This window comes from Platalea leucorodia, assembly GCF_965183815.1.
Source record: "Platalea leucorodia genome assembly, chromosome: 6".
NCBI lineage: Eukaryota > Metazoa > Chordata > Aves > Pelecaniformes > Threskiornithidae > Platalea > Platalea leucorodia.
Window position 1 is genome coordinate 39,811,371 of NC_138828.1, and position 27,304 is coordinate 39,838,674.

The following is a 27,304-nucleotide window of genomic DNA, read 5'->3' on the forward strand; positions in this document are numbered from 1 at the left end:
GGTAATTTTGCTATTCCACTTCTTAAGCAATAGCCTCATAACTTAACAAACACCAGGACTATTTAAGCTTTGGTTCAATTCCACTCAGAGATGTGTTTAAATTCGTCAAATGACATACTCCTGGAGGAATCCTTAAGTGCCACGCTACAGCTTTTCTCCGGGAACGTCAGACACAAGGTTTGAAATCCCTCAGAAAAAGGAGAAATCCTTTCCCTCTCCCATCATGATCTAAGACTGAGGAAAGAGCAGCAGATTTCTTTACTGCAAGCAAGAGGTACTGTCACTGTGTTTTGTGGGGAGCATATTTATGTAAACGAGCATAAAGTACAGTATGATTATTCCTAATTAAAGCCCAGCTGGGAAGTTCGGCAGAAGAACATCATCTGCATTTGGAGACAGCTCACATGATGACAAAGCATCACCTCAGCTTGCCAGGAGCCGACTATTTCTGGATATACACACAAGCAGAGCTTTTTAGGTAGCCAGCAACTACTAATAGGAGGAGTATCAGGAGATGTCAGCTATTTCCAGGGTTAGATTATATCCCAGCAGGCAAACATAAGATAGTCATTTTATAATGGTGAAGGTGATATTCAAATACAACCATAAGTACCTAGCCCAGAATCACAGGAGAATAACCCAGGGAAACCTAGAGATTGAAGCAGACTTCCAAACCAAGGTCAAATGCCTTAAATACAACAAAACCTCACCTTTCCTCATGCCCATTCTGTGCACTGCATGCACTTTAACAAAGACAGACAAAGAAAATGCCTCCATCAATTACTTCAACTTTGAATTATGTCAGTTCAAAAATACTCATTTCATTACAATTTTAATAAATTAATAACCTTAGCCCTGAACTTGAGTAGTAACTGAGGATACTATTACAAATATAAAATTGGCAATAAAATCTACTTTAGTTGAGTCTAACTTACTAATACCCAAACTCAGTGTCACATTCCCTGCTTCATCAGTTTAAAGACAGTACTTCAATTTTCCTGTCCAAAAGCTTCAAAATCCTATTTTCATACCATTTTTCTGTATCCTCTTAAAAAAACCAAATACACCACAAAAGCCCACCCACACCACAAAACCCAAAACCAATCACCATCTGCTGGGAATGCAAGAGAGGTTGACTCTAAACAGACAAAACTGAAAGGAGTTGCGAAAGCAAAAGATGCAACAGCTCCACAGTTCTGACCTTCAGAAGGACCCAGCTTTTCAGCAAACATGAATTCTTTTGTATTGGAGGTGAAATGGCAAATATTTCCTGTTATTAAAGAAGGTTTTGGATTACCTTCTCCTCACTCAAGTGCAAGACTTCTGATAACTAACCACAATGACGATAAAAAGACTGTTAAGACTATCCTGAAGCTGTACTAAAAAGCAGAGCACGTTGCTGTCAGAAAGAACAATAAAATTGCACACGTGGTCATCACAAAAATCATATTAAGCTTTTTTGATGGTGCAAACTATTTCAGGGCTCTGACAGCTAAGAATTACTCCTCTCCTGATTTCAGGTAAAAAACCAAGAACCATGGAACATAAAAACTAATGACCTGCTGCTTGAAAGGTGAAGACATCTGAAAATAAAGACTGAACTTTAACCCTTTGGTGCCACCACAACCAGAGCTCCCACAAATATCCCAGGCTTATGAATATAGCCTTCCTATCAGCTTAGGCTGGAAAGAGCCACTGGAATTTTTAACAAGTCTTTGAATCACCGAAAGGTTTTGTCTTTGGAGCTTTTCATAGATAATTCCACAACTGCAGTTTTGTTCCTTCCCCATTTTCAGCTTCAGTGGTAATAGAGGATGTCATCTGCTTCATTGTCATTCAAAGCAAGAGGTGGCCTTTAAGTAACCTAACACACTTTTGTGTGGTTCAGAGCAACCACTGATGTTAAGTGCAGACGGACCATAACAAAGCACAGATAAGATGCAAAAACAATAGGGGTCTCCAGTTTAATAAGCAATCTGATACTTTGCACAGGTAGTCACGTTCAAATTACTATTTTGAAGCCTCAATTTGTGATGTATTTGCCTATGTGGGTATAATGCATGTGTTTCTAGATCTGAACCTGTAAGATACTTGACGCTTTGACCCTGATCTAGCAAAGCACCTGAGCAGCAGCTGAACTTTTAGCACAGAGTCCCTCTGAAGAGCTTCCTGGTCAGGATCAAAGTGCTCACTATATCTAACACAAGAGAATCACCTTCTACCTAGTAAGCCATGGATGTGATTCTCACTTAAAACATTAATTAGCTCCACGATGCTGCGTATGGCTAACTGGGGAGCAAGTTTAATATGCAATCACAAGAGAGAGAGATCAATAAGACCTTTGACAAGTCACCTAGGCCAACCTCCTGCCCTCAGCAATGACATCATTAACCAACATCAACTACAAAATCACACAGGAGAGAAAATAACTCCTATAGCGGGCTACCAATAACAATTGCAAAAGGCTAGAAATGGAAAAACAGTACAAAAGGTAATTAATCTGATACGAGGAGGCAGGAGAAACAAAAACTAAACAAAGAGGGAAAATAGCAAAATGGTGTCCTAGTTTGTAGAGTTTGTCTTCACAGAAGACATATTTTAGTCTAACATCAATAAAAAGGCAGCTTTAACCCAAAAATTTGCAGATTAGTTATTTGTAACTCCAGATAATTATACATGGAATACCCTGTGAACCAACAGATAATTAAACACATTGACAACAACTGAGTTCCAGGAGTACACTTGATCCCCTTGAGGCCCAGTTTTCTCTGTTTTAATTCTACTCACTTATTTTCACTTAAGTAATAGCTTTGCTTGCCTCCGGCTGAGCAAAGTTCAGGATTACGCCACTAATTAACTAGTGGCACTGGGATTTCTATGCCTACACAGAGTAATGAAGAGCTAAGTTGAGAAAGTGCCTCAGAAAGTCTATTATGCCACCAATTTTTACTCCTTTGGAAGAGGAATTACTTTCTTGGCTCATCTTAAGGCAAGAGATGATCACATAACTCTTTTCTCACTAAAAACTTTCCTGACTTCCACACATGTAAGTAAAGCAAGAATATGAATAACCAAGTCCTTCACAAAAAAGATATGGCAAGTGGCAGGTGAAGGTTCACCTGTAAGTAAAGTATCAACAGCCTAGATTTGGCAAATTCATTCTTCTTGTGTGTCATATCATCACTTCTCCGCCCCTCGCCCCTTTTTTTTCCTGTTCAATAGACCTATAGTGATGTTACCCAAAAAAGTTAATTTTACAGCCAATTCTTTATTCCTTATTAAGAAAAAACATACAGTACCACAAAACTTAAGAGTTTTGCCTGTGCAAGAACTAATAAATGCAAGTACTACCTAACTCTCGAGAATTGTTTTACTACATATTTTCAAAGATTACATAAACACTGGTTAATGCAAGAACATGACCCTGGAAAGAAAGCTCCCTATATTATGAAAGCATCTGCAAGGTAATCTTAATTCTTGCCTGAATTCCTACTTGTATGGACTGGTTCAGAGAACTTACACACATCCCCACACAAAATTTTAAGCCAAATCCTTTATGGACGTCTCTGCTAACTGCAAATTTAGACTTCTGTGATCTAAACTGAAGAATGCACCATTCTGCATCTGCAGAATGACATGACCAAAGGCAGCCTAAGTGAAAGGGACCTAGCTATCATATACAATTCATCCTTTCTGAGTAGAACAAAGCAAGCTTCCTGAACGCTTTAAGCTTATCTGGAATTGTAACTAAACACGTAAAACACATAAAAGCACTATAATTCAAAATATATTCTTGTCACTTATAATGACACCTATTATTATTAAAATCACAGCAAGCTGAACATTATATTTTGACCCAATTAAACAGGCCAGAAATTAAAAAATACTTCAATGGCAAGTCTCACATCTTTCAGTGTAATGCATCTTTGGGAAACTAAGTGAAAACTTTGAAACCTAGCCCTCCTAGTAATCAGCAAGTGGTTATTCTTCTTCCTGTAGGCATTATTTCTCCTTTTTCAGCAACTGTTACAGCTTTTTCTGCTTAATCTGAAGACAGCAAGCAACTGGTTTAAAAGAAAAGCTATTTAAAACCTTCTAGTATAAAAGTCAGAGTGGAGTACTGTGTGCATCATGCCATAAGTACTGAAACCATTTTTTAATAGCTAAAAAAGCTATAGCTCTTGTAGTGTATTTCAAGTGTTTCAAATTCTCCAGCTTCAGCTTATTTGCAGTCTTCAAAGCTTTGATGATCAGAAGTGATACAGCTGATGGAAAATTAAACCCCACCTGCACAAATATTTTGTATTGCACACTACAATTTCCCCTAAAACAGCTCACCATTTCACATAAGAGAAACCTAACATATTTATTACTCTCACTGCAGCTAAATTGCTTCATAAGTAAACTATCGCATTTGTGCCTTCTGTATTACTCAATACAACAGTACTTTTTAATAGCAGTGACTTTCAAGTGTTCTGCATCTGTCTTACGGGGTTGGATAGCAGTTAAACTGAATCAGAAACTTCTTTGAGAAATTAAATAATAGACCTGATAGTAGCTACTATTTTTGAAATATTTTCACATGTCATCTAGGTGGGTTTTTGGTTTGTTTGTTTGGGGTTTTTTGGGGGAGGGGAGGGTGTTTGTTTGGTATTGTTGTTTTGTTTGGGTTTGTTTGTTTTTTGTTTTTTTTTTTTTTAAACACAAAATTAATTATTCTAAGAATATTATTGCTAGAGTATGTTGATCCATTATGATCAACTGACACTAAATATCCAAGAAGAATTCTGGATATCCTAATAAGTCATTATCAACTGAATCTCTCTTAATAAACAGACATTTTGAAAAGAAAAAACATAGTCACGAGAGCTTGATCTAAGTGTTATTTTTAGAAGTAAAGCTGAACAAGGCAATTCAGCTTAGCAAGAACATGGACTTAAAAACCTGTTTGTTTATCCTATATTTCTACTGGAAAAAGAGAAAAAAATACTTTTTTTGCCTTTAATCCCCCAAACTTCTTTATTTAAACTCAAGTTTACAAAGTATTATCTGTAAGTTTCTGAACTGCATACTTGGAAATGTGTAGTTCTCTGGGTAGCTCACAGACAGAGGGAAACACCCCTTCCTGACCATAAATGGTCTGAGTGCATGTTCTCAAGTGGAAAATGTGTGGGATCTTATTTACAAATGTATAAATACATGCCATTCCTTTGCGATTACAGGCACAGTTGAAAGCCAGCCAGAAAAGGAAGTACTAGCAACTTGATCTGAGATTTCTATTACATTTCACCTAGCATGGTATCACTTCAGCCTATATTTTCATAAAAGTGTAATTATTTTAGTGAATAAAGCCAAATCATATTCTCCAAATAAAGAAAAAAACGTATTTATAAGCATTTTTCAGTTTGTGCACCAAACATCCATTTCTTTTCTTTCCTCCCCCAATACCTTTAGCCCCTCCTAAGGCAGATACAGGAGACTGAGGAAGAAGGCCCAGGTGACCAGTACTGGATCCAGCAGCAACCAAGAAACAGATCTCACAGCAAGTGCTTTTTCCCTCACAAAGGGTTTCCCACAGACAAGAACCGCTGGCGAGCAGCGTTCCACTGACACCATCCTCAGGGACATTGGTCCATTCTGTTAACGCTGCCCATGAAGAACCAGGCTTGGATCACTGCCGGCTTTATTTAACAGGGTCATCCAATACTACTGAAGCAAAGAAAAAATTTCAGCAGAGCATGCAGAGCGTGCATTAGGCTGTTCATGACTGCAGAGTTCACACCTCCTCTAGGAATCCCTTGAAGAAAAAAAAAAAAAAAAAAAAAACAACAACAAAAAAACCCCAAACAAGACAACTAATAGTTTAACTGCTAGGCTATCTTTAAACATAGAAGGCAATCTTGAAAATTACTTCTTGTAAGTCATCTCAAACACAACAATGCTTACCAAATAACTTCCCAGGGTCAATTTAAAGCTGAGCTTTCAATTTTACAATTTAAACATAATAGTGCCATGCCATCAACATTAACTCTAGAACTGCAGAATTTAAAAATACCACCAGAAAACAAGTACATGCTACTACCTAGTGCTTATCTTGTCACCTCTACCGGATGAGGTTAATGAGGATTATCAACTAAGCAGGTGTTATTTATTGTATAACCAGGTGTATAACCAGGACTCCAGAGCACAGAAGCCATCAAAGGTACGCAAGTGCTCTCTTTAATATACTGTTTTAAGAACAAATATTTTTTTATTTTGGTTTCAGTCAAAAAACACATTCCTAAACGCAAAATGGCATCCAAATGCTGACTCAAGAGAAACTAGAAAGATACAGTCAAGTGAAGCATCTGGTGCTCTGAAGGATATATTTTTCTTCATTTAAAAATAACCAAGAAGCCCTAGAAAATATTCTGTTTAAAAAGGAGGGGGAAGGGAAATCAAATCACTATCATACACAAGGTAGACAAAGATACAGCATTACCCATGAAACTCACTAGTAAACTTTCTTACAAATAAAATTCAAGTCAGAAAGCAGGCAAGGAAAAGGATGGGAGACTAGCAACTCCTTTGCAAGATCGAAATATCATTGGCTACACTGAAGAACCTGGTTACTTCTAGGGAAGGTTCCCCTTCAACTGGGGAGCTGAAATAATTGGCAAGGACAATTTACTGGCATGATGCTCAGGCAAACATCTCTAGATCTAATGCAAAACTAACTTTCCTACACGTACATGTCCTTCCCTCACATGAATGGGAAATGGATTGTAGTTTTCACAGCCTCCACGCTGCCTTCAGAAAGCTGCGATTTGCCAATGACAGTACTGAAAAGGGCTCTTCATATAAACTCAGTAACTAGACCTGTTCCTTTTGCAGGCTGGTAAGGTAGAAGAAATAGTCTCCGCTCCTCTTAGGCAGAGGCCTAATGGACGAGTAGATTCTGGTCCTGAAGATTTACAAACCAAAAAAAAAAAAAAAAAAAAAATAAATAAATCTATGGGAAGAAAACCAAAGCCAAAACAAACAGAACACCACTTCACCACTTGACACCACAACTAAATGCTCAGGAAAGAACACTTAAGAAAGTTATTTCACATTTTTACAGTCACCACCTGAATGACAACATCTTTTACCCATATTAACAATGATATACTTGAAGTGGAACATGGAAACAGCTTGCTCCTGTGAAATTTATGGCTTCATCTCACTGCGGTTCCCATTACTCCCAGATCTGAGCACAACACAAAGCAACTTCTTAGCGTCCTTCCCATTTGCAGAGCTGCTGTCTGTCCTACTGGGACAGGATTACACTGCTAAGAGGAAAACCTGCATATTAAGAACCTGCGGCAAAAGCACAGAGAACCAGAGAAAACACTATCACTGTATAAACCCGCGGTGTACTGATATCTCGAATACTGCTTGCCAATACTTTCTGATACTTGGAATGCCAGCAGATACATACTCTATATGCATTTTTATTCATATCTCCTATACCCACACACATGCACGTATGTGCATATTTTCTATAGACATACACACAAACACTATACAGGAGAAAAACGTGGCAGATCCAAAGCCTGGAGCAGCTCTCAGGTGAGGTTCCACAATAGCAGGTCAAATCTAAAAATCATAGGCAAAAACGAAGAACTAGATGATATTGAATAAAATGATTCAATAGCGCACGTGAAGCAACCAAAAGAAGATATTTATTTGTTACGTGGTTAAACTTTCTCACCACTAGGAACTGTAGACAGCAGAAGTTTACAAGGTTTCAAAAAGCTATTGGACTACCAAACCCCAAAATTCTGCCTGATCTTAAAAAAACAGCTGACTACTAAAATGCTAGAAGGCAGGAGAATAGATCAGGGAATCATCATTACTTTCCTTAATGGGTACCATCAGATACAACACGTTGAGCTAACTAGACCTTTCATTTGGCCTGGAATGGCTGCTATTACCTTCTAGATATTTCTCAGGGAGTTGCCCTGGCACACAGGCTACATTACTAGTGCTTTCTTTTAATTTACTGTATTGTAGATCACAGCATTATACTTAACCTTATCTCTTCCTTTTGGCCTCATTACCATTGATGATATTCAAAATGCACATATTATTCCATACCTTTAATTACCTCTCCTTGCCTACCTTTAATAAAATTGTTTCATCTCAAATACAAAGCAATTCTTTTTGAGTATAATCAAGAATAATTTTCTTGAATTCTCCTCAGCCTAATATTTAATAAGCTAATTAACCCTAAGTTTTACATCTTTAAATATTTCCAGATTTAGAAGGTAATTCTTAACTGAAATTTTCTTGGTAAACAGGAATCATGTCTGAGTGAGCTTTGCAAGTTTTCTGCCCATAGCTCTGTTCTGTTTCTCTTCTCTTTCTTAAAGATTTCAGCTGTGCTTTCAAACCCCAGTGCCACAACTGCTACAGCTTCTCTTCCTACAGTTTCCCAAAGTTAAAAACGAAACATAATAAACAGACACTTAGTCGCATCTTTCATGTAAAGATCCCAAAGAATACTAAAATATATCCAGAGTTGTGTAAGACTGGGCAACAGAATGGCAATTACATTCTTACAGATCCAAATGGGGGATAAACAACTCAAAGTAGTTAATTAGTGGCTGCTCTAAACCAAAGGCATTATTGTAGAGCAAGAAAACTAAGTGTTTAGGAAGGAATTTACAGGGACCAAGAGCAATTCTCCAATTTGAATTTGGTCAAAGCAGTGTGTTATTCCTGCAGCAAGTGATAGGTGATCTCAGTCACCATCTCAACCCTCCAGTATGAGTAGGGGGAGAGGAAGAAAAAACAGAACAAAACACACAGCAAAAAACCCACAAACAATTACAGGAGCACCATCATGTCACATTCAGTACCAATACAGATGGAAGACTACCACACTGTCTCCAAAACCCCTTCATCTAACAATTTATATTTCTTCGGGAGCCTACTCAAGTAGTGGCTAAACCCAGTTGCAAGTAAATTACAAGAACAGAACAGGATAAACAGCTAGACCTTGTGCTTTCAACTGCCCATGCTTTATTACTACCTGAATAATGCCACGATATTAAGAAATATAACTGAAGCGTTACACTGATAGACTGTCATTAAGCGAAGTCCCTGGCAATATTTTTGCATTAAGGAAGCAATAAAAAGGTCTTCTAGCTTCATGATTCTGGAAGATTTCTGCAGGTACTTCAAAAAAGTTGTTAACGCTGTCTAAAGCCTAATATATAGCTACAGTTTGAAGAGTTACAAACAATTGTTGGAGGTGGCATTATCATCATTAGTTAATCCTCTGCAGTTAGATTAAGATGTTAAGATTTTAAAGTGAGGTCTTTAAGCAATTCATGTGTATATGAGAAAGCTATGGAAAGAAAACAGAATCATACCAAGCTTGAGAAATTAACAGCATAGAAATATTTTTTCACTGTAAGAAAGATGATGAGGTATCTGAAGCTATTTACAGAGTTATTTTCTGGACACAATCTCTTTGAATGTAATATTGCTTATTTGAACCGGTGTTTGTAAACAGACATTTGAAGAAGTAAGGAAAAAAAAAAAATGTACCCAGAACCAGTGAACCAGGTACTCTTTTCATAAAAGAAAGAAAATTCAGGAAAGCTGAATTACATACAGAAGACTTCAGTTCTGGAAGGGAAGGAAATTCCACAGCAGCAAGAATTTTAAGACCAGGGCACCCATCTTAAAAGCAAAACACAAACATAATTGTCAGAGAATGAAAGCAGATTCTTTGAGTTAGATCTCGTTTGCTAAAAAGACATTCTTAAATTTTGTATACTATTATTACTTTTGCCTTGCTTCTGTCACTTCCATTTCAAGACAGTATTTATGGAACTGCAGAAGACAGCATCTTAGTAGCAACCCTTCCTAAACTGCAGGGAAAGTACCTACTTACATTACCTAGGCGAAAACCATCAATACCTGTTACAGAAAAGATCCGGAGAAAAATTATTTGCCAAATATGGCAAACATTTCATTGGATGCCCCTTTTTTTTTCCAAGACAATGTCCTAGTTTTGATCTGATCATTGTAATTCTTTTTTAACAAGCTTTCTTATGGAGTTTCTCTGCTGTTTGCTACAAAAGGTAGCAGTAACATAAACAGCTTGGTCCTTTGAACAAATGATCCCATTATGTTCATGGTGTGTTCTTTGTAATCAAGTGACCTTGAAGAGAAGGACTAATTCCGCTTTGGTTGGGGTTTGGTTTTTTTGTTCGGTTTTCAGGAGCCGAATCACAGACCACTCCATCTACATGCAAGATCCTTCCCTCTAGCCCTTCTCTAACTGTGACAGAAAGCAGATGCTAGCTGAGCACCGAAAGCCTTGTGTTCACCATTACAACTTTTATTTCTGCAAAAGATGATTCCAGGGGCTCCGGGGCTGTTCACAGACAGAGAAATTACCAAATCTCCTCTTCCTCCATCCCTATGTAAATCCACATCTAACCGTTTCTGACCAAACTCTTTTTGGCAGGTGCAAGCTGCTGACCTTTCTACTCAAAAATCAACACTAACCACTGTCTGGATCACACCCTTTCCCCTTAGGGCTCAGTTTATTTAAAAAACCCCAAAACCCCCACATGCAAGAAAACCCAACAACGCAGAATTCATTAAAGTTAAAGCCACTGTTTTTCCAACAGCCTCAAAATGGTTCCCCTTGCAATTCTTGTACTTCATTTTCCTTCTCCCATCATCTTACCACAGGAATGCACTTGTTTTCCACTACTCCCTCTTTAACCAAACCACCCACTGACTTTTATAATCATTTGGTACATCACAACCAGGAGACAGCTTTCAATCACAAACGAAGTCAGGCTCAAATTGGCCCTCCTTTTGAGAGATCATAATTAAAACAAAAGAATGAGAACTTTCTATTACATGCTGTTGTTACTTTTGAAAAAAGCCACTTCTAAGATATAATGCAGGGAGTTAGACCAATTGGCTCCCTATGTATCCAGAAACTGTAGTGTACTGTGCCTATCAGGATACCAATGCAACAGACACTCAATGCTCACTCTGACAAAACAACTACTGTTAAAATTTTCAGTAATTAGTTTGGTTTACCTTCTCACAAGCTTCTCTGTGCCCTACAAATAGCAATTATTTACCTCCATTAAGACTGCCTCCCCATGGTTTATAAACATAGGCACTCTTCACTGTAAACACAACTCTTGAAAGAGGGCATAACATTATGTTCCTCCTATTTGGGGCTTTTTTAAGTACACACAGGAAAAAAAAATTTACTGCTTACCAGTATGACGTATAACACAAGCTCTAAACAGAGCTGTTCAACCCATACAAATAATTAAATGTTAAGGGAAAGAAAGAAAGAGGTCTTGGTGGAAATCTTGTTTCTCCTCAGAAACATTTCAGGCATTATGAAATCATTCTTTCCAAAAGTGCCAGGAATAACAAAAACAAAATATGGTTGCACTGAATCTATCTTGGCACCAAGGTGCCATTGCACAGTTTGTTACGTTCTCTCCTCTTCCTTTAAGGATCAAGTTCCTAGTGGCAACATAAGCGTGTGCCAGAAAAGAAAGTATATTAAGAATTTTCAGAGACACACATAGGATTTTTCCATTGCCATTAAGTTTCATTTTTAAAATATTTTTATCTTAATTTTTCAAAGTATTATCATTTGCTCTTGTTTAAAGTAATAATAAGTTCTGGTATAAAGCTGTCTCTTAAAACCACACTTACTAGCTACACAAAAGACAAGCAATTTGAAAGGCCGTGTCTAACATTTTGATTCTGGTGCACAAGGAGAAAGCAGAGAAAAACATAGATTTCTTATGTTGAGAATCCAATACTGCTAAAAAGCCTAAGAATCTGCTACTTTCATCTGTATTTTATCAGACATATAAATACCTACATGACATTGAAGAATGTTTTAGCATGAAAAACTATCACAGCTGAAAGCATTGGTTTGTCTCTTCACTGCCTGGATATGAACTCTGATTAACATGAAGTGAGAGAGAAAATGCCACAGTATTCATGTCTTTTTACTGAAAAAGTAACCTCCACTTACATTTATCACCATATGCTAATAACATAAATACAAAGCCAATGACTTACCAATATTGCTTTGTACCAGGCCAGCCTCAGGACACAGATAATGAAGCACTAGAAGCTTGCCTACCAGAAGTTTAGCTGAATGACAATAAAGACCTACCCATTCAAACAACAACCACCACCACCACACGCATCCTATACTTTGAGGAACAGCACCTCAAAAAGAGCTGTCAGTTAGCCATGCTGTAGAAGGACAAATCAAGCCAGTATGTTGCAGTGTTTACAAAAACTAGATTGCAGTCTTTGCTGTTTACAGCTTTATGTCCTGATTGTTACAGTGAAAAAAATCTTCCAAACCCCCCTTTGCAACACCTTTACATGATGCAAAAATCAGGTGATATCGATCTAGCAGACTATAAAATAAGTATAAATATATAAAATAAGATACTCATGCACAAAGTATGAAAAAAAATTTAACGACATTTGGTAATCATCAAAGGAGAGTTACTGTGCTGGAGCCCTTTTATTCTGCCTTCTACTATAGAAAGAAAAAAGATACACAGAAAGAGAGTTTCTATGCAGTGTGGTTCACTGCTAGTATCTTTTTTTTTCCCCCTACAAGTGGCTTTCAAGACTGATCTCCTTTTCACATTTCTGTCTTTACCTCTCAACATATACCACTTCTCTATGTTATAATACATCCAACATTGTGCAACTGTTCTGCGAATTGTGGAAAAGACCATTTCTCCCTTAGCATAAAGGCAGAAGCATTTTTTGGCTACAGTTCTTACCCAATTATTTTTAAATTCTTATCAACAGCACAGGTTTTCATATCTGTCCGTCAGTATTTTACTGTAAATGGGGTAGAAGTCCTGTTCTACATACAGCTTGGATTCCTTAGCTTAGGAAAGGCACTGAATGAAAGAGAACTATAAAAGAAAATAACACTTGAAATATGAAAGTATGATGAGCTTTTATCTTTCAAATACTACTTTCTATAAATAAACTTTATTACACTTCAACCATTATTAATTTCTTTTTTTTCAGATAAGAAAGCAATTCACATACATTAAATGATTTTTATAGCTAGACAGACACAACCACCACAGCAAACATGAATACAATTGCTGAACTTAATTTACATTTTATGGACATAATCAAAAGTCTGAAAAAGAAGTCATCTTGCTAGATGTTTCCTTTTTCCAAGCTTTGAATTAATGGCAATGGCTTGATTTTGCAAATGTGTGTCATGTAATTTTTTCCTAGTAACTAGATCAAATCACTTCTCAACTTCAGCGGAATTCCTCATATACAGAGAAAACTTTTTGAGTACCTTAGTGAGCAACTCCTCGATATACCTTTGCATCTTTTACACCTATCCAAAGTACTGTCAGTGGGGAAGTTTAGGGATTGGAGCTAGTCAGCTAGTAACACACAATTTATAAGGAAGTATTCATACTTAAGGGAACAATAAATACAATAAATCGCTAGTACATAGAATAATGTGCATTATAGTAAGTAAGTTCTAAGTTTAGAACGGCCTTTATATTAAGGATTTGACTAAAGCAGGGGCAGGAGTTCACTAAATGCATTCTTTTACCACAAATGTTAAGTATTTTACAAAATGTCTTTTAGAGTAGACTTGTAGCTTCAAAGCAATGAATATCCTGCAAAATGATGATGGAAAGGAGCAAATATAACTGAAAAAAAACTACTTGTGACTAAAAACTAACATCATTCTATTGTAGCTGGCCCTGAAGTCTTAAGCCAGCCAAGGGACTGCAGTAGAGGCAATAACAAAAAAAATACATGTATAAAAAAAAAAAAAAAAAAGAAGGGTGCTGCAATTTATTTATAAAACCATTCACTTCAAAAAACAAAAACATATTCCAGAGTTGTCTTCTAAGATCCTGAAGACAGGCTGGGGTGACAGGACTCAGAAATCAATAGCTACTCTATTCTGTATTCAGTAGCAACATCTGGGTGCACATGCACATTCCAAAACCAGATGGCACGAACCAGCTGCAGCCACACAGATGAGACATTATCCCTCTGCGGAGCATGTCAGCCACATCCAAGCTGCATGTTGGGCTATGATCCACATGTTCAACAGCCCCTATTGCCTGGAATTAAATGAATGTAAGAACAGCTGACATGCAGAAGAGCAGGGAAAACGCCTTTCTTCCCAAACCTGAGAAAATGAAAGTGAAATGTAAATATTATTTGCCATGTTACCTAGCATTAGTTGATCTTCATATATACATACAAGATTGCTATTTAAACTATACACTGTCTCATTTATTGAATGTTTGGGGACCTGTTTAACATATTCCTAATTCACTTTTAATACAGTCTAAATAGTTTTAGCTCCAATATTCACCACTGCTTGCCCAAGCCAACTCAAAACAAGAGATTCTTGCTTTTTAAAAAAATGCAGAGAACATATTCTCATCCGAAATGCAAATACTGAACATAAAGATTACCAAGTATTTGCTGAAAGTGAAGAAATCTGAACAAGTCAATCTAGCCCAAGAATATACCTCAATAAACAGAATTAGAACAAACATACATTAAGCATCCACATACAAAAAAGTGTCACAATAAACCACATACAAGTGCACGTAACTATAAATTTGAGTAATTAAAGACCACCTATTAAGCAACTGCTGCTAGAAATAAATGTTGTGCTGTTAAAATTATCCATAAGAAAACTAAGCCTCCCTTCTATGGTGAAATATTTTAAACTGTTTTGATGAATCAGAACCATTAACAAGATTTGGGTTTTTTTCAACAATGAGCAAGAGAAGTCACCTTTATGCAAGGGCATTGATCCAAGCCTGAAACAGTGTTCTCAATGATAATGATGTAGATTCTCAAACTTAATCTCAAAGAGAAGCTACAGATCCTGTAAAACTAACAGACAGTGTTAGATATACTACAGGTGCATCATCAGTTCCTTTCCCTAATGCAAAGAACTAACCAGGTCCAAATTTTGGTCATGTAATTACATTAAAAGGAGTTACAATATGGAAACATATCACAACTATTTCATTAGGTATTATCACTACACAGTACCTTCACACACATCTTGACTAATGAGGCCAATCAGAGCTTTGTAAAGTTCTGGCTGATAAGGCAAGCACGTGCTTTAGAAACATGTTTATGTTTCTACTTGACAACTACACAAAACCATCTTTTCCCCCACAAGCACTAAGATAATTTTGCAAATCAGGTACTTAAATAAGTAAGAGAGCTCTCTACTGGTACACTCACTTTACCGAGGTGTGGCACTCTTGAGGTGTTTGGTAAGATGGAAGATGATCTCAGTAGTCTCTCTTGAAATGAAAGTTAATGAGCTCAAAACCTCTCTGCCAGCCCTGTTTGGACTCAGCCTAGGACACCCGCTTCCCCACACACATACTACTTCTTGCAGGCACTGAGAACAGATATAAAATAAAGATCCCCAATGAAGAAACCAAAAAGATGGCTGATCTCAACATCTTCTGCCAATCTTTATAAAGGATCTTATGAGAGTAGGTAAAGATCACTGAAAGACTCTACCAGCAAAGACCCTTAGCGATAATGATAGTGTTCATTACAAATTCAATCTCCACTTCAGAAGAAATAACTACAAGGCTGCATTAGCACTAGAGGTAAGTAAGTACTTTGTGAATTCCTATACCAGCAAGCACTATGAGAAATACAGTGAGAGCTCAGCAGAAATTTTTAGAGTATTTCAAGTTTTAGACTGTAGTCTGACTATAGATATGCAGTGTTCCCAGGGGCTGGGTATTTTTGAATGACACAAAGAAAAGAAAGCTGGCCCAACAAGAATCCTTAGCCATATTTTAAAAAGTAGCATTTAGGTTAAGGTCATATACAACAGTTTTATCTCCTTGTCTAGAAATCATGTTTGTTTTGGAGCCATTACTCATTAGCTCTCAATTATGAGGCTTTACTTCCCTTTCAGGTCCACTATAGTTACACAAGCAACAGAAATGTTTGCAGGTATGGGTCTCCCTGCGTAACGACAGATGCACTAAGTAGTAAGACACTGAAGCCTTGAGGTATTAAAATAGACCACCTCCCAAAACTGTATTTTTAAAATATAAATTGACAATAATGTAAATACAAACCTTTTACAATCAACACTGTAAGATGCAACATTCATCTGAATCACTTTCTGAAGGACTTCTTCAAATAACGTACAATCACACATATACACTTCCCAAGTAACAACTATTATTTTCACAGGCACAGTATCAAACATCTAAAAGATGAGTCAACAGCACTGTATATACAAATAGGAGGCTTCATCTATGTACAGTTAATTACCACTAACTCCAAGCTTGCACTCGGTAACGTTATTTTCATTCTGAAATGATCTGCAGGTGTTAGTGCATGAAAAGTTATGAAAGGTAGTTGAAGTTGCATTGGTAATAGCAGAGCTGAGCAACCACATCTCATGAGAGGGAAAGCACCCCATAGTAGCTAACACCAGTGCCCCTTCCCCAAACTTGAGCAAATTGTCCATACGTAAGCTTACATTTACATTGAAGCCTATAAATAACCCTTCAGAATGTATTTTAACATGCAAAAGTATTAGCTATCCTCTTTTCCATTCCACTTTTTCAGTACTCTCTGACAAATGATGAAACGAGTCACAAGGGTCTCTTGAGTCAACGCACCATAGATATAATGTTCAATGCTTCAGTTTGGTCTGACAGAAGTTTCTGTGACTAGCACAGTTTAACTTGGATCACAGTTGCTGCTGTTCTGTGCAAACCTATTTATATGAACAAAGCAGAGAGCCAAAACGGTTGCTTTGTAATTAGTTCAGGCATGTTTGAATCCAGAAGGGAAACTCTTTTAGTTTATTTTCCCCGGGAACACTACAAAGTTCCACTACGGCTTTACAGTGTAACCACACGGATCAAGAATGGCCCCTCATTCACCTAGAGAAAGATCAAATTATACTACTGAATTGTTCTCCTGTTTCTCAGCATTACTCTGAATGCACTGAAATGTTTGAAACACCATTTCTGAGAATTTGTCATCTGTAGCGTCAAAGGCATTCCTGGCAGAAAAAGAAAGTCTTGTTGAGGGCAAAATTCAGTCAAGATGACTGTAAAACATAATCCACACCTTTGAATTTGGACTGAATATCCACCACTTAAACATCTTGTAAATGACCCAATTTGTTTACACGGCCCTGTAGCTTTTTATGACTTTTCCATAAAGAAGTTATTACATCCATTCCTTTTATTTTGTTTTAGAGCATTTGAATGAGCCCCAGAACCACAAGCAAGTGAAACAGACTCTCTGCAGATGGAAGTGGCCTCATATAACTCACCACTACCGCTGAAAAAGTCAGAACAACACTTTCAGTTTGGACATGCCATACCTTCACACACAGCAAAAGAATTTCCTGTGCCATATGTCTTTTTTAATGTTTAACTATTGTATAAAATGAGTGCTGGTTTCCTGTCAATCAGAGGAGGAACCTGGAGCTCCTAGGACTTGTGCCTCTGATTGGTTTGAACAAGGGTGAAGGCAGGCAGACAGTTACACAGTGAACTACACTGGGGGGGGGGGGGATAATAAAAAAAGAAAATCAAACTTCTTAGATGTTCTAGTTGCTATCATGCAATGGCTCATCCAACAAAGCTCCCCAAATAACAGTTTAATAAAAGAGTGGACAACTGAATTTTGTGGAAAAGACTAGAGCTAAAGATAACAATTAAAACAAGCAGTATTATACATTATTTCACAAATTGGTACCTCTTCCAGCAAAGTCATTTTCCCACTTCACGTGCTTTTAAACAAACGATGCTTAAAAGTGGCCTAGAGAGATTAACAGCTATGGATTGACATGGAAGGTGTGCTAAAGGCATCTCCAAAACCATTTTTCCAGTGTAAGCTACTCTTCAAATATGACACTCCTTCGTATTTTACACCTGGACTTTTCCTTCACAGAAAATTACAACTTTGCTGATATGTGCCAGACTGAGTAATATTTTAAAGATGTAGAACATCAAAACTACAAAAAGGGCACCAGTCCTTTACCTTTTACTGCCTGAACCTAGTTTGAAGCCCATTTATCAGATTACAGGACCAATTCCCTAATTAACTGCAGCATCTAACCTCCTGCCCCCCCACCTTCTTACATAATTTTTTGCCAATTCATAAGAAGAATATTACAGCAGAAGCAACGCAAAAAGAAATTAAATGTACAGGAAACACAAGCAGCATTGTTTCCTTTTCCCAAGACATTCTTTGCTTTTCCTGAGACAGACAGACTTAACATTTCAAGAAAAGCCGCATAAGGGCGATAACAGAGTTTAAATCCAGCACTCAAAGTTATCACCGGCTATGCCAGACATTTGCTGAAAGCTCAAAAGACCTCCCTCGCTTTCCTTTAGTAGAACTGTAGTATCATAGGGAACGTAAAAGGATAGCTACCCAACTAACGCCACCGTTCATCTAGAAAACAGAGTACTAAAAAATTCAAAACAAAGATTTCTACTTCCAGCCACAGTGCTGGCAAGGTGTGTGACCAGAGGAAAGCATCTGCCTCCCTGTTGCCGCCTGGTCCTTCACCTGGCTTTATTCAGAACCAGTGCATACCTTGCACTTCATGTAAAGAAATCAGTACAACAGTGATCAAACTGAGCCATGCCTGCATAAGATTTTAATACAGTTAATAATCCATTTTAACAAACTCAAGGAGAAATTTCAGTGTTTTGGGCTTTCAGGGAGTAGATGAACAGAGAAGAATCTTCTTAAAACATCTGTGTTTGTAATGATACCTTGAATGAATTGACCATAAAGAGCAAGATTAATGAATAATTTATGAGGATTAATTCACAAAAAGGCATGTTGCCACTGAAAAAAGGTGTTACTGGTTACTCCCCTGCAACTCTCCCATTCTCACTACTATAAAAGGATGCCATTGCATGGTAAATAACCTTTGAACATTTTCTTATTTCATGTGCAAATGTTGTTGCTGCCTGTATTGTGTGGGACTGCAGTACATGGGAGGTTAATCCATAGTCTCCTTCCCCAGCCCCAAACACCTGCATATGAAAAAAAAAAAAAAAAATCAGCAACTAGCACTGTGAACATCTTCATTGCAGAGTTAACCTGCATAGTCTCAAATTAGCCCAGTTTGAATGAGAACAGCCACACAGGGAAATAATCATCCAGCAGCTCAAAGAGACTTAACGAAACAGCTGATGAGTTCTTTTAAGATGAGTTGCAGCCAGCTCACCTGACGGCCTAGTCGGTGAAGGTAAAAGCACATTGACACAAGTTGAGAGGTGGCATGCACTCGCAGGGCTTCATAGGAATCCACAGCAACAAGAAGCCAAGCAGCCTACAAGCCCAGTGCAAATGTATGGTCAAGCCTATGAAAGGTGAATGTCAAAGTCCAAAATTGTGGGCATGCTTAACGAAAATGGAGTATCTGGAATAGAACTAATTGAACTCTTGCTAACCCTAATGCAGAGGGCCTGCAGGAAGCCAAGGAATTAGCTGGGCTCTCTCCTTTAATTTACATTTTTTTTAAATAGTTCTTATACTCTCTGTGTATAAGACTTTCTCCATGAGGGTCTAGAGTCCTGCCTTGTCTCGTGCAGCCGATCAACTTCTGTGGAAACTGATTAGGTCATGAAAACGTGTAGAGGTCCTATTGTACACATGCTTTGTAAGATGGGGTATCTTCACATAACAGAAAACTGCTTAGTATGCTGTAGGATCATGCAATTAAGCCCAAATAACCCAATGTAACACTGGGGATACGTTTATAAAAATCTCAGCAGAAGGATGTCAAGAAGAGAAGATCAGAAGACAGATGAACCCTAAGGCTAGGATATCTACGGATGGAGCTATGAATAAATCCTCCTGGCATCGCCACCTTAAAATAACATCCTACAATTTAACAAAGCCTCTAGAAAATTTATGTTTTAGCTTCACTACTGTGAAGCTTTAACACTACTGTGAAGCTTTTTTTTACTGTGCACATTATGAATTTTCACTCACCTACTTGAATGAAAGCATTTCACATTCAAACAAAAGCTGCAAAAGTTTTCCCCAAAAGGGAACGACAGGGCTGAGTAAGTTCTAACGTACAATTAGTTTCTCAGAAACTCTGAAACAACTAAGCACTCGTATAGATACCTAAGTGCTACTAAAATAACTGCATGTCTACATGTTAACTATTCATTTTCTGTTGTGTAACTTTTTCTAAGTCCCACAGGTTTCTGCTAAATGACTACTTATGTACAGGCCAATTCCTAAGACGCTTACATACCGGGAAGTGTATTTACCATGGCACACACTTTGTGACTAAAAAGCAAAGGCATGGCTCCCTGGTAAAGCCAAGAGCTATCTCTAAAGCAACTGAAGAGGCTCACTTCCAGCTAAGGAAAGTGGGCTTGCACAGCACGTCCTCTTTCTAGTAATCAGGAACTGCCAGACACAGCAAAACCCAAAAGCAGCAACTACCCAACAGCAACAAAAACCTCCAAAACCACTCTGCTATAATGCACAACCACTGCTGTAGGATGCAAACCAGTACTTTGCTATTACACGCTGACTGTGTAATAATTAGATTCAAAAGGTTTGGATAAAGTTATAAAAGACATTATGTGAAGACAAAGTTCAACATAAGCTCTTTGGTAGTATAGCTGTCAGTGTCTTAAGGTATGCTCTGTGTTTCTTCTCCGTTATAAAACTTTAACTGAAAAACAAACTAAAAACGCCCAAACAACATGACATAAACCTTTAAAGTCTGGTCTGCAAACCTAATATGAACTAGTTACTGCAAAAATAAGATTTTACGTGTTTCTCCCTCAAATTCCATTCAAGATGTTTAACAAAGATACAGGAAGGCTGGAATGCCTACATATTTGGGACAAATAGCAAAATGGTCTGTGCTTTTAAAACCCTTACTTTTACCTAACAGAAGAAACAGAGAGAAGCAGCAGGACTAAGAAGTCCCAAGCAGCACGCTGCTGAATAGCAGACAATACGGCAGAAGTCAACTACAAAGGCAAAAACCAGTTTTTAAAACTTTCTTCTACTGCAATTTATTGCGGTGTTGAAGAACTTCTCTAATTTGCCACAATCCTTTGCTTAAAGTCAAAAGAGGATGTGGTGCAATTGTTCACTCTCCAGGAAAAGGGCTTTAAAACATTTCAAAACAAGTCTCGGACTAAACAGAAATAGATTAAACTTAAGAAAAATTGCATCACTATCAAGTTTCCCTTTAGATGACAAGTGCTCATATTTTATACTTCCTTATCTTCTCAAAATGAAGAAAATTTCTGCTCCCCACCAGTAGTCAACACACTGTACTGGCACTCATCAATTCAACAAGAGTCAGCAGAGGTGGCACCAGTTCCCACTGCTTTGAAGTATGTTGCTTTATAAGAGATAATTTTGCAGTCAAATGACTGCACTCAAGCAAAAGCACTGACATTGCCCTCTGCAAGGATTCAATGTGCTGCATCACTTGGACACCTACACCTTCTTTCAGGTGTTCAGCCCGAGTTAGATGAACTTAATCAGTAACTGTATGTTGTGATGCTGTCCCCATCCCCGAATAAGCTGGAAGCTCCCTTCGGAGATACACGAACCAGGGAATTCTCTAGGTGGCTGTGAGGAGGCACGTGAGGCCATGCACATGCTGAGGTGACAAGAGAAGCTCCCTCTGGCACTTCAGCTACTTGCTCAGTTCCAGCTGCATCCACCAACTTTTCCCAAGGATGGCCTGAGATAACACAAGTCTCAAACTCCAGCTCAAGAGCTCCTGTTTGTTGTTTGGTTTGTTTTGTTTTGTTTTGAAGCAACATAAATCTCGTCCCTTTCAGAAGATTTAAGAAATACATTATGAAGTGATCAATTAGTGAAACTTATTATTAGCAGTTTCTATTCATGCAAGGGAAGGGGAAAAAAAAGACAAAAAAACAAACCACACTTAAAAGAAATTAAGACCTATCAAAAGACAGAGCATCACCGGTACATTACCTGTGCTACAGGATTGACAGAAATCAAATAAGTGCTTTGGTTCTATAAGATTTACTTCAGTGACTCCATTTACTGCTGTTAATTCACACTTGAAACTGACTTCAGGAAAATTAATATTTCTAACTAGTTGGTCCTGGAGAGTTGCTAACTGACCTCAGTTTCTTGGTCTTCTGAAGTCATTCATTACTACATTTTAAATGTACGTGCCACATAAGCTATACACTTCATTGCTTATGGCACCCGATAGTAGTTTCTACACTATTTTCTACAAAGACATCCTCGTATTTCTCACAGAAATCATAACAGCTGATAACTTAGCAAACTTAAACATTTATCACTTCTTGTCCTAAGACAGCCAAGAAAACAGAACTTAGATTCTCCTGCCATCTTGCGTTGTAATCGGATCTAGATTAAACTAATAATATCACATAAACAGGTGCACTCAGACGACCAGAGTTAAGTCATTAGAATTAAGTCATTCACATTATTCAATCCATCAATAGCTCCCCTCAGACATTGTTGAAACTACAGAAACAGGATGAAGAGACTACATGAAAACAGCATTCAAAAGTAGATGGAAAAGTAGCAAAAACTATAATAGAAAGAAGAAATAAGTAAACCATCCAAGTAATCCAATTCAATATGCAAGAGATTGAGTTTTGTTCCTCAAAAGAAACTGAGTGATCAATTTTTCTTGACTCTTTACTTCAATATGGAAAAATGGTAATAAATACATAAGACAGCCATAAGAGAACTGATAAAGCCACCGAGTACAAAAAACCCTTCAAAGCATAATCTGTTTTTCAACAGGACAAAGAATCATGGAAATGAAATCCATCCAGATAAATGGGAGCCATCACTACATGCACCATTTACTGCTACTTCAGTTTCCAGAAAATTGTTGCATAAACTTCTTTGATCCTCCAGATGAATATTTACTCAGTTGAATTACAAATAAAAACATTAAAGATAAATATTAATTTTTTCAAGGAAATCACATAAAACCCCTTACCATCAGGCAGAGTTTACAAATAAAACCTGTTCTTAAAGAAAACCTGACTATAACAGAGAGCCAATAAAAACAAGGAGGCAGTTTTAAGTGGTTTCAAATGGAGCTACACTGGCCCCACAACAACTATCACACTGAATTCCTAGGAGGTAGCAGCAAAATACTGTGTTCTAAGAATAGCTAATTTACAATGACAAAGAAATACTTACACTAGGAAATCACCACCTAAAATGACACTCACTATGCAGCAGAAACAAGAGAACTCCTTATGTCTGCATTGAGTAAATAAATCGAGTCAAATTGTAATTTTGAAGTTAATAATAATTTAGCTAGTAAATAAATAAATAAAAACCAATTATGAATAAATAAATCCTTAAGCACATGCTTACCCTTTGTAACACAAGTAGTCCCACTGATTTAATAACTGGTCATAGTCATTTTCAGTATTGCCTTGAAGCAATAGCTACAGCACCCACGTGTGCTGCTGAGTAACACTGTAATCCATTCTACTGCAGAACTTCTTGGCCATTTAGCAGTTTTACAAGTAGAGGACAGAATTTTTATTTGTAGACTGCATGAGTGAAAAATCTCCCTCTCTCCTGACCAAAGATTATTTGGCATGAGAACAGCAATATCTCATTCTCATACTCCAGGGAGTTTTAACCTGCCTCTAGCTAAAAGCTATACAATCTTTAGATTGCAGCAGTGTGTAAAAATCACTCTAATTAAATCAAGTAAGAACTGGTTTGACCAGTGTTACCGATCCCCCAAATAATTAAAATCAGTTAAGAAAAGTCAGGGGTTGGCACTTAGCTGTACCTAAACTTGTGCTAATTTTTAAAGTAAGTTTTGCAATTGAACAACTAGAAAGCAAACATCAAGTAGGCTACAAGAAGAACTTCGATTGTTTTAAGTACAAACTACCACAGAATACAGTTTCAGGGCACTTTAAAAAAAAAAAAAAATTATCCTGGCTTTGCATTTGTTCTAAGACATAGTGACTGTATCTTAGAGCATGCCGAATTGCATTGCAAACCAGTTGAAGCCTGACCTAAGGCAGCTGCATTTCTGATACATGTGAACAGAATCTAGTTTGTGTTGTCATGTGTACTTATACCTATTTACATCAGTTTTGCTTCTATGCTGTATGATCTACCTTTTACACTTTATCGTTGCACTCGCATTGTTGGACCCCGGTGGCCCTTCAGGGCCCAGCTGTGTTATCCTGTAACAAAGCTCTTAGGGCAGACTGACAGCGTAGCAGGTTTCTTTCCAGTCCTGACAAAGTTAAAGCAAAACAATGGTAATTCTTTGTGTGTCGATATGCTTCATATGCACACCATGCAAATTTAACAGAAGGCAGCATAACAGCACGAGACTTTAGTATATTAGTGCCAAGTCCATTTTGTCACAAACTGGTGTCCTAAAGCCTCTAAACACCAGGTAAGCTGGGAAGGGCTAGAAAGTGAGTGATTTCTTTTCTCACACAGAGCAGATAATTTCCTGTACTGTGCACAAAGTCTGATTGGTTTCCTGTCAGAATAGCCAGGTCTCTGAGTCTTTTGATCACTTTCCTCTGGCCCTTCACAGTTGCTCTGATTAGAGATTGATCCCCATGCTGCTCTTTGATCAGTAGCTCCGGCAGTCTGCAGGTGCCATATATCATCACATTAGCAGGCCACAGCAGTATTAATCTCCCCCTGCTAAATTCACCAGTACACTGCATATTCTAGCCATTCACAGAGCACTTGTGGAGGTCTCCAAAACTTTGCTTTCTATTAAAAGATATGACGTAGAATACTTCTATCTGGGGAGTCCCAAGTTCAAAGTTGAGAGAATTGAATTAGCCTCGAATCTGCATTTCTGCTTTATTTCATTATAGTTCAGAGAGTTTTGAGAGCTCCCAGCTTGGCCTTTTGTGTTGGTTTGTGCCCAGGGAGAAAGCTCATTCTAGCTGACATGCAAAGTACTAAATTTTTCACACCCCCTCCATACATTAAGCACCAGGGGTTCCATGAATGTATGCTAACAGCCTTAATTTTAGATATTCTACACTAAGTGTGGTTTCATGCAGTATATAACGTTTCAGTTTGTAAAATATTCTTTAAAATGACTTCATAATGGCAGATCAAGAGGAAAGGCGCTTAAAAATCTGAATAATGTAAATCATATGGAGTTCAGAGGCTAAGCAAATTACACACCCCGAAGCTGCCCTTGCTGTATGAAAGGAGCCTTTCTCCAGCTCTGCGCAGCCCCAGCCCAAGGGAACTTGCATTTGAGAGTTTTCTAAACATTTCAGGTACACTTGAAAGTTGAAAGTAATTCTCATTTCCTATGCAGGATTAGCTCGTTTCCAGCCTGTACAAAACACCACTCATTCACACACAGACACAAAAACCCACACACCCCCCTACCCCCCGAGAGCTAAGCGTTTAGGGTACAAAGGTGCGCGGGTCGTTGGTTTTTGGGCGGGGGGAGGAAGGCATTTTGCACCTCCGACCGCGGAGGAGGGAGCCTCCGAGCCGGCGCTGGGCTCCTTCCCGGCCGCCTCACCGCTGCCCTTTTACCCGCAGCGCTGCCCCGAAGGCGGCGGGCAGACACCCAGCTGCCGAGCCCCAGTCATCCCGGCCCGGCCGCGGAGCTCTCCCCCCCCCACCCGCGGCCGCCACCCCGGTCGGGGCCGCGCTGCCTCCGCGGCGCCGGGCAGCCCCGCAGGCGAGAGAGCTCCGCGCCGCGCCGCTCCGCGCCGGCCGGGCGCCCGCCCGCCCCCGCCCTGCCCCTGCCTCTGCCCCGGGCTGCGCGGCGGCGGCGGCGGAGCTCTGCTCCTTACCGTTCTGCTCCTTGGCGCCGGAGAAGGCGAACTTGCTGCTGAGGTCGGACTCGGCGGCGGCCCCCTGCCTCCGGCCGGCCAGGGCAGATGTCAGCAGGAGCAGCCCGAGGAGGAGCATTGGGCCGGCGGGGCGAGGGGCTCCGGCACAGCAGGCACTGGCGGCGCGGCACCGAGGCCCGGGCGTCTCTCAGCAGCGCCCGGCGCGGGCTGCGCCGCTGGGGAGAAGGCAGCACTGAGCCTGCTCTGGCAGCAGAGAATTGCAGGGTAGTTTCCACATAATCCCATCCAAAACTTTTTCCTAGAGCCCTTTTCTGTGTCTCCAGGTTTTGTTTTTCTTTGGCTTTTTTTTTTCCCCACCTCTCTTTAAAAAAAAAAAAAAAAAAAAGGATCAAAGCAAAATCTGGACCCAGACCAGCTTCCCAAGGACTAAACAATCCGGGGCCGTGCCGGGCGGGGGCCGGAGGAGCCGGGGCTGGTGAGGGCGCGGGGCAGGCAGAGAAGGAGAGGCGGGGGCGAGCGGGGCCGCTGCTGCCGCGGAGGAGCGCGCACCTGTCAGCCGGCGACCGGGGGCGGGCCGGCGGGGCGGGCAGGAGGCCGGCCGCGCTCCCACAGAAATACCTTCCTCTCCCTCAACTCAGCGGCCGCGCTGCCAACTCGGGCCGCGTCGCTCGGTTCCCGCCTCGCCCGCCGTCCCCTCACGGCGAGGGCGGCACCTGGCGCGGCCGTTGACGCCCCGGGAAGTTGTCGGTTGGGAAGAAGGAGGCGAGCGGGGAGGCCTCCGCCGCTGTCCCCTCACTCACGGCCAAATGGCGGCGCAACAGGTGCTGGGACGGGGGCTGCCTCTGCCCCCCGCGGGGAGGGAACCTCCCCGCGGGGGGCAGAGGCAGCCCCCGTCCCGCCGCCTCAGCCCCCGGCTGCCTCACGAAGGGAGCTCTCCCCCCCCCCCGGTGAGGGACCGAGGTCACCGTGGTCCGGGGGCCAATTTCTGGGTTTGGTAATTAGGGTGAATCGTTGTGCTGACTTACCAGTATTTGTTTACTGGGTTGTTATTATGGTAAATTGGGTTTGGTGCTTGAAAATTTGATGCTTGGTTCAACGTTTCATCTGAAGCGTGTCCTTGATACTGGGAACTAAAGCGAGGAGAGGCGGTTTTATCAGGACTCTGGATGCAGATTATTCTTCTTTTGACAGAACTTGCTGGTTTGGCTACCTTGAAATTAGACCTCTAGCATTTACATAAACAGATGGAAACACAGGTTCAACTTTTTACGACTATCTCTCTTGCCGAAATGCTGTGCGGTACTTGGTGAGGTGGTATCCGTAAAGCAGGCAGGGTTGGGTTTCTTTTTGCTGTTTCTCCAGAAATCAGAACTGAATTTATGGCTAGGAGT

At 39.5% G+C, this 27,304-nt stretch overlaps 1 protein-coding gene across 1 annotated transcript in view; it reads right to left on the reverse strand.

The window, feature by feature from the left end:
- The window catches only part of PDGFC (platelet derived growth factor C), a 136,039-nt gene extending 109,771 nt beyond the window's left edge, over positions 1 to 26,268 (reverse strand). Inside the window, exon 1 of the mRNA XM_082314783.1 lies at positions 25,914 to 26,268. Within this exon, the coding sequence (XP_082170909.1) occupies positions 25,914 to 26,031 (118 nt within the window). The 5' untranslated portion in view covers positions 26,032 to 26,268. The remainder of the gene's footprint in view (positions 1 to 25,913) is intronic.
- Positions 26,269 to 27,304: the final 1,036 nt, after the last annotated feature.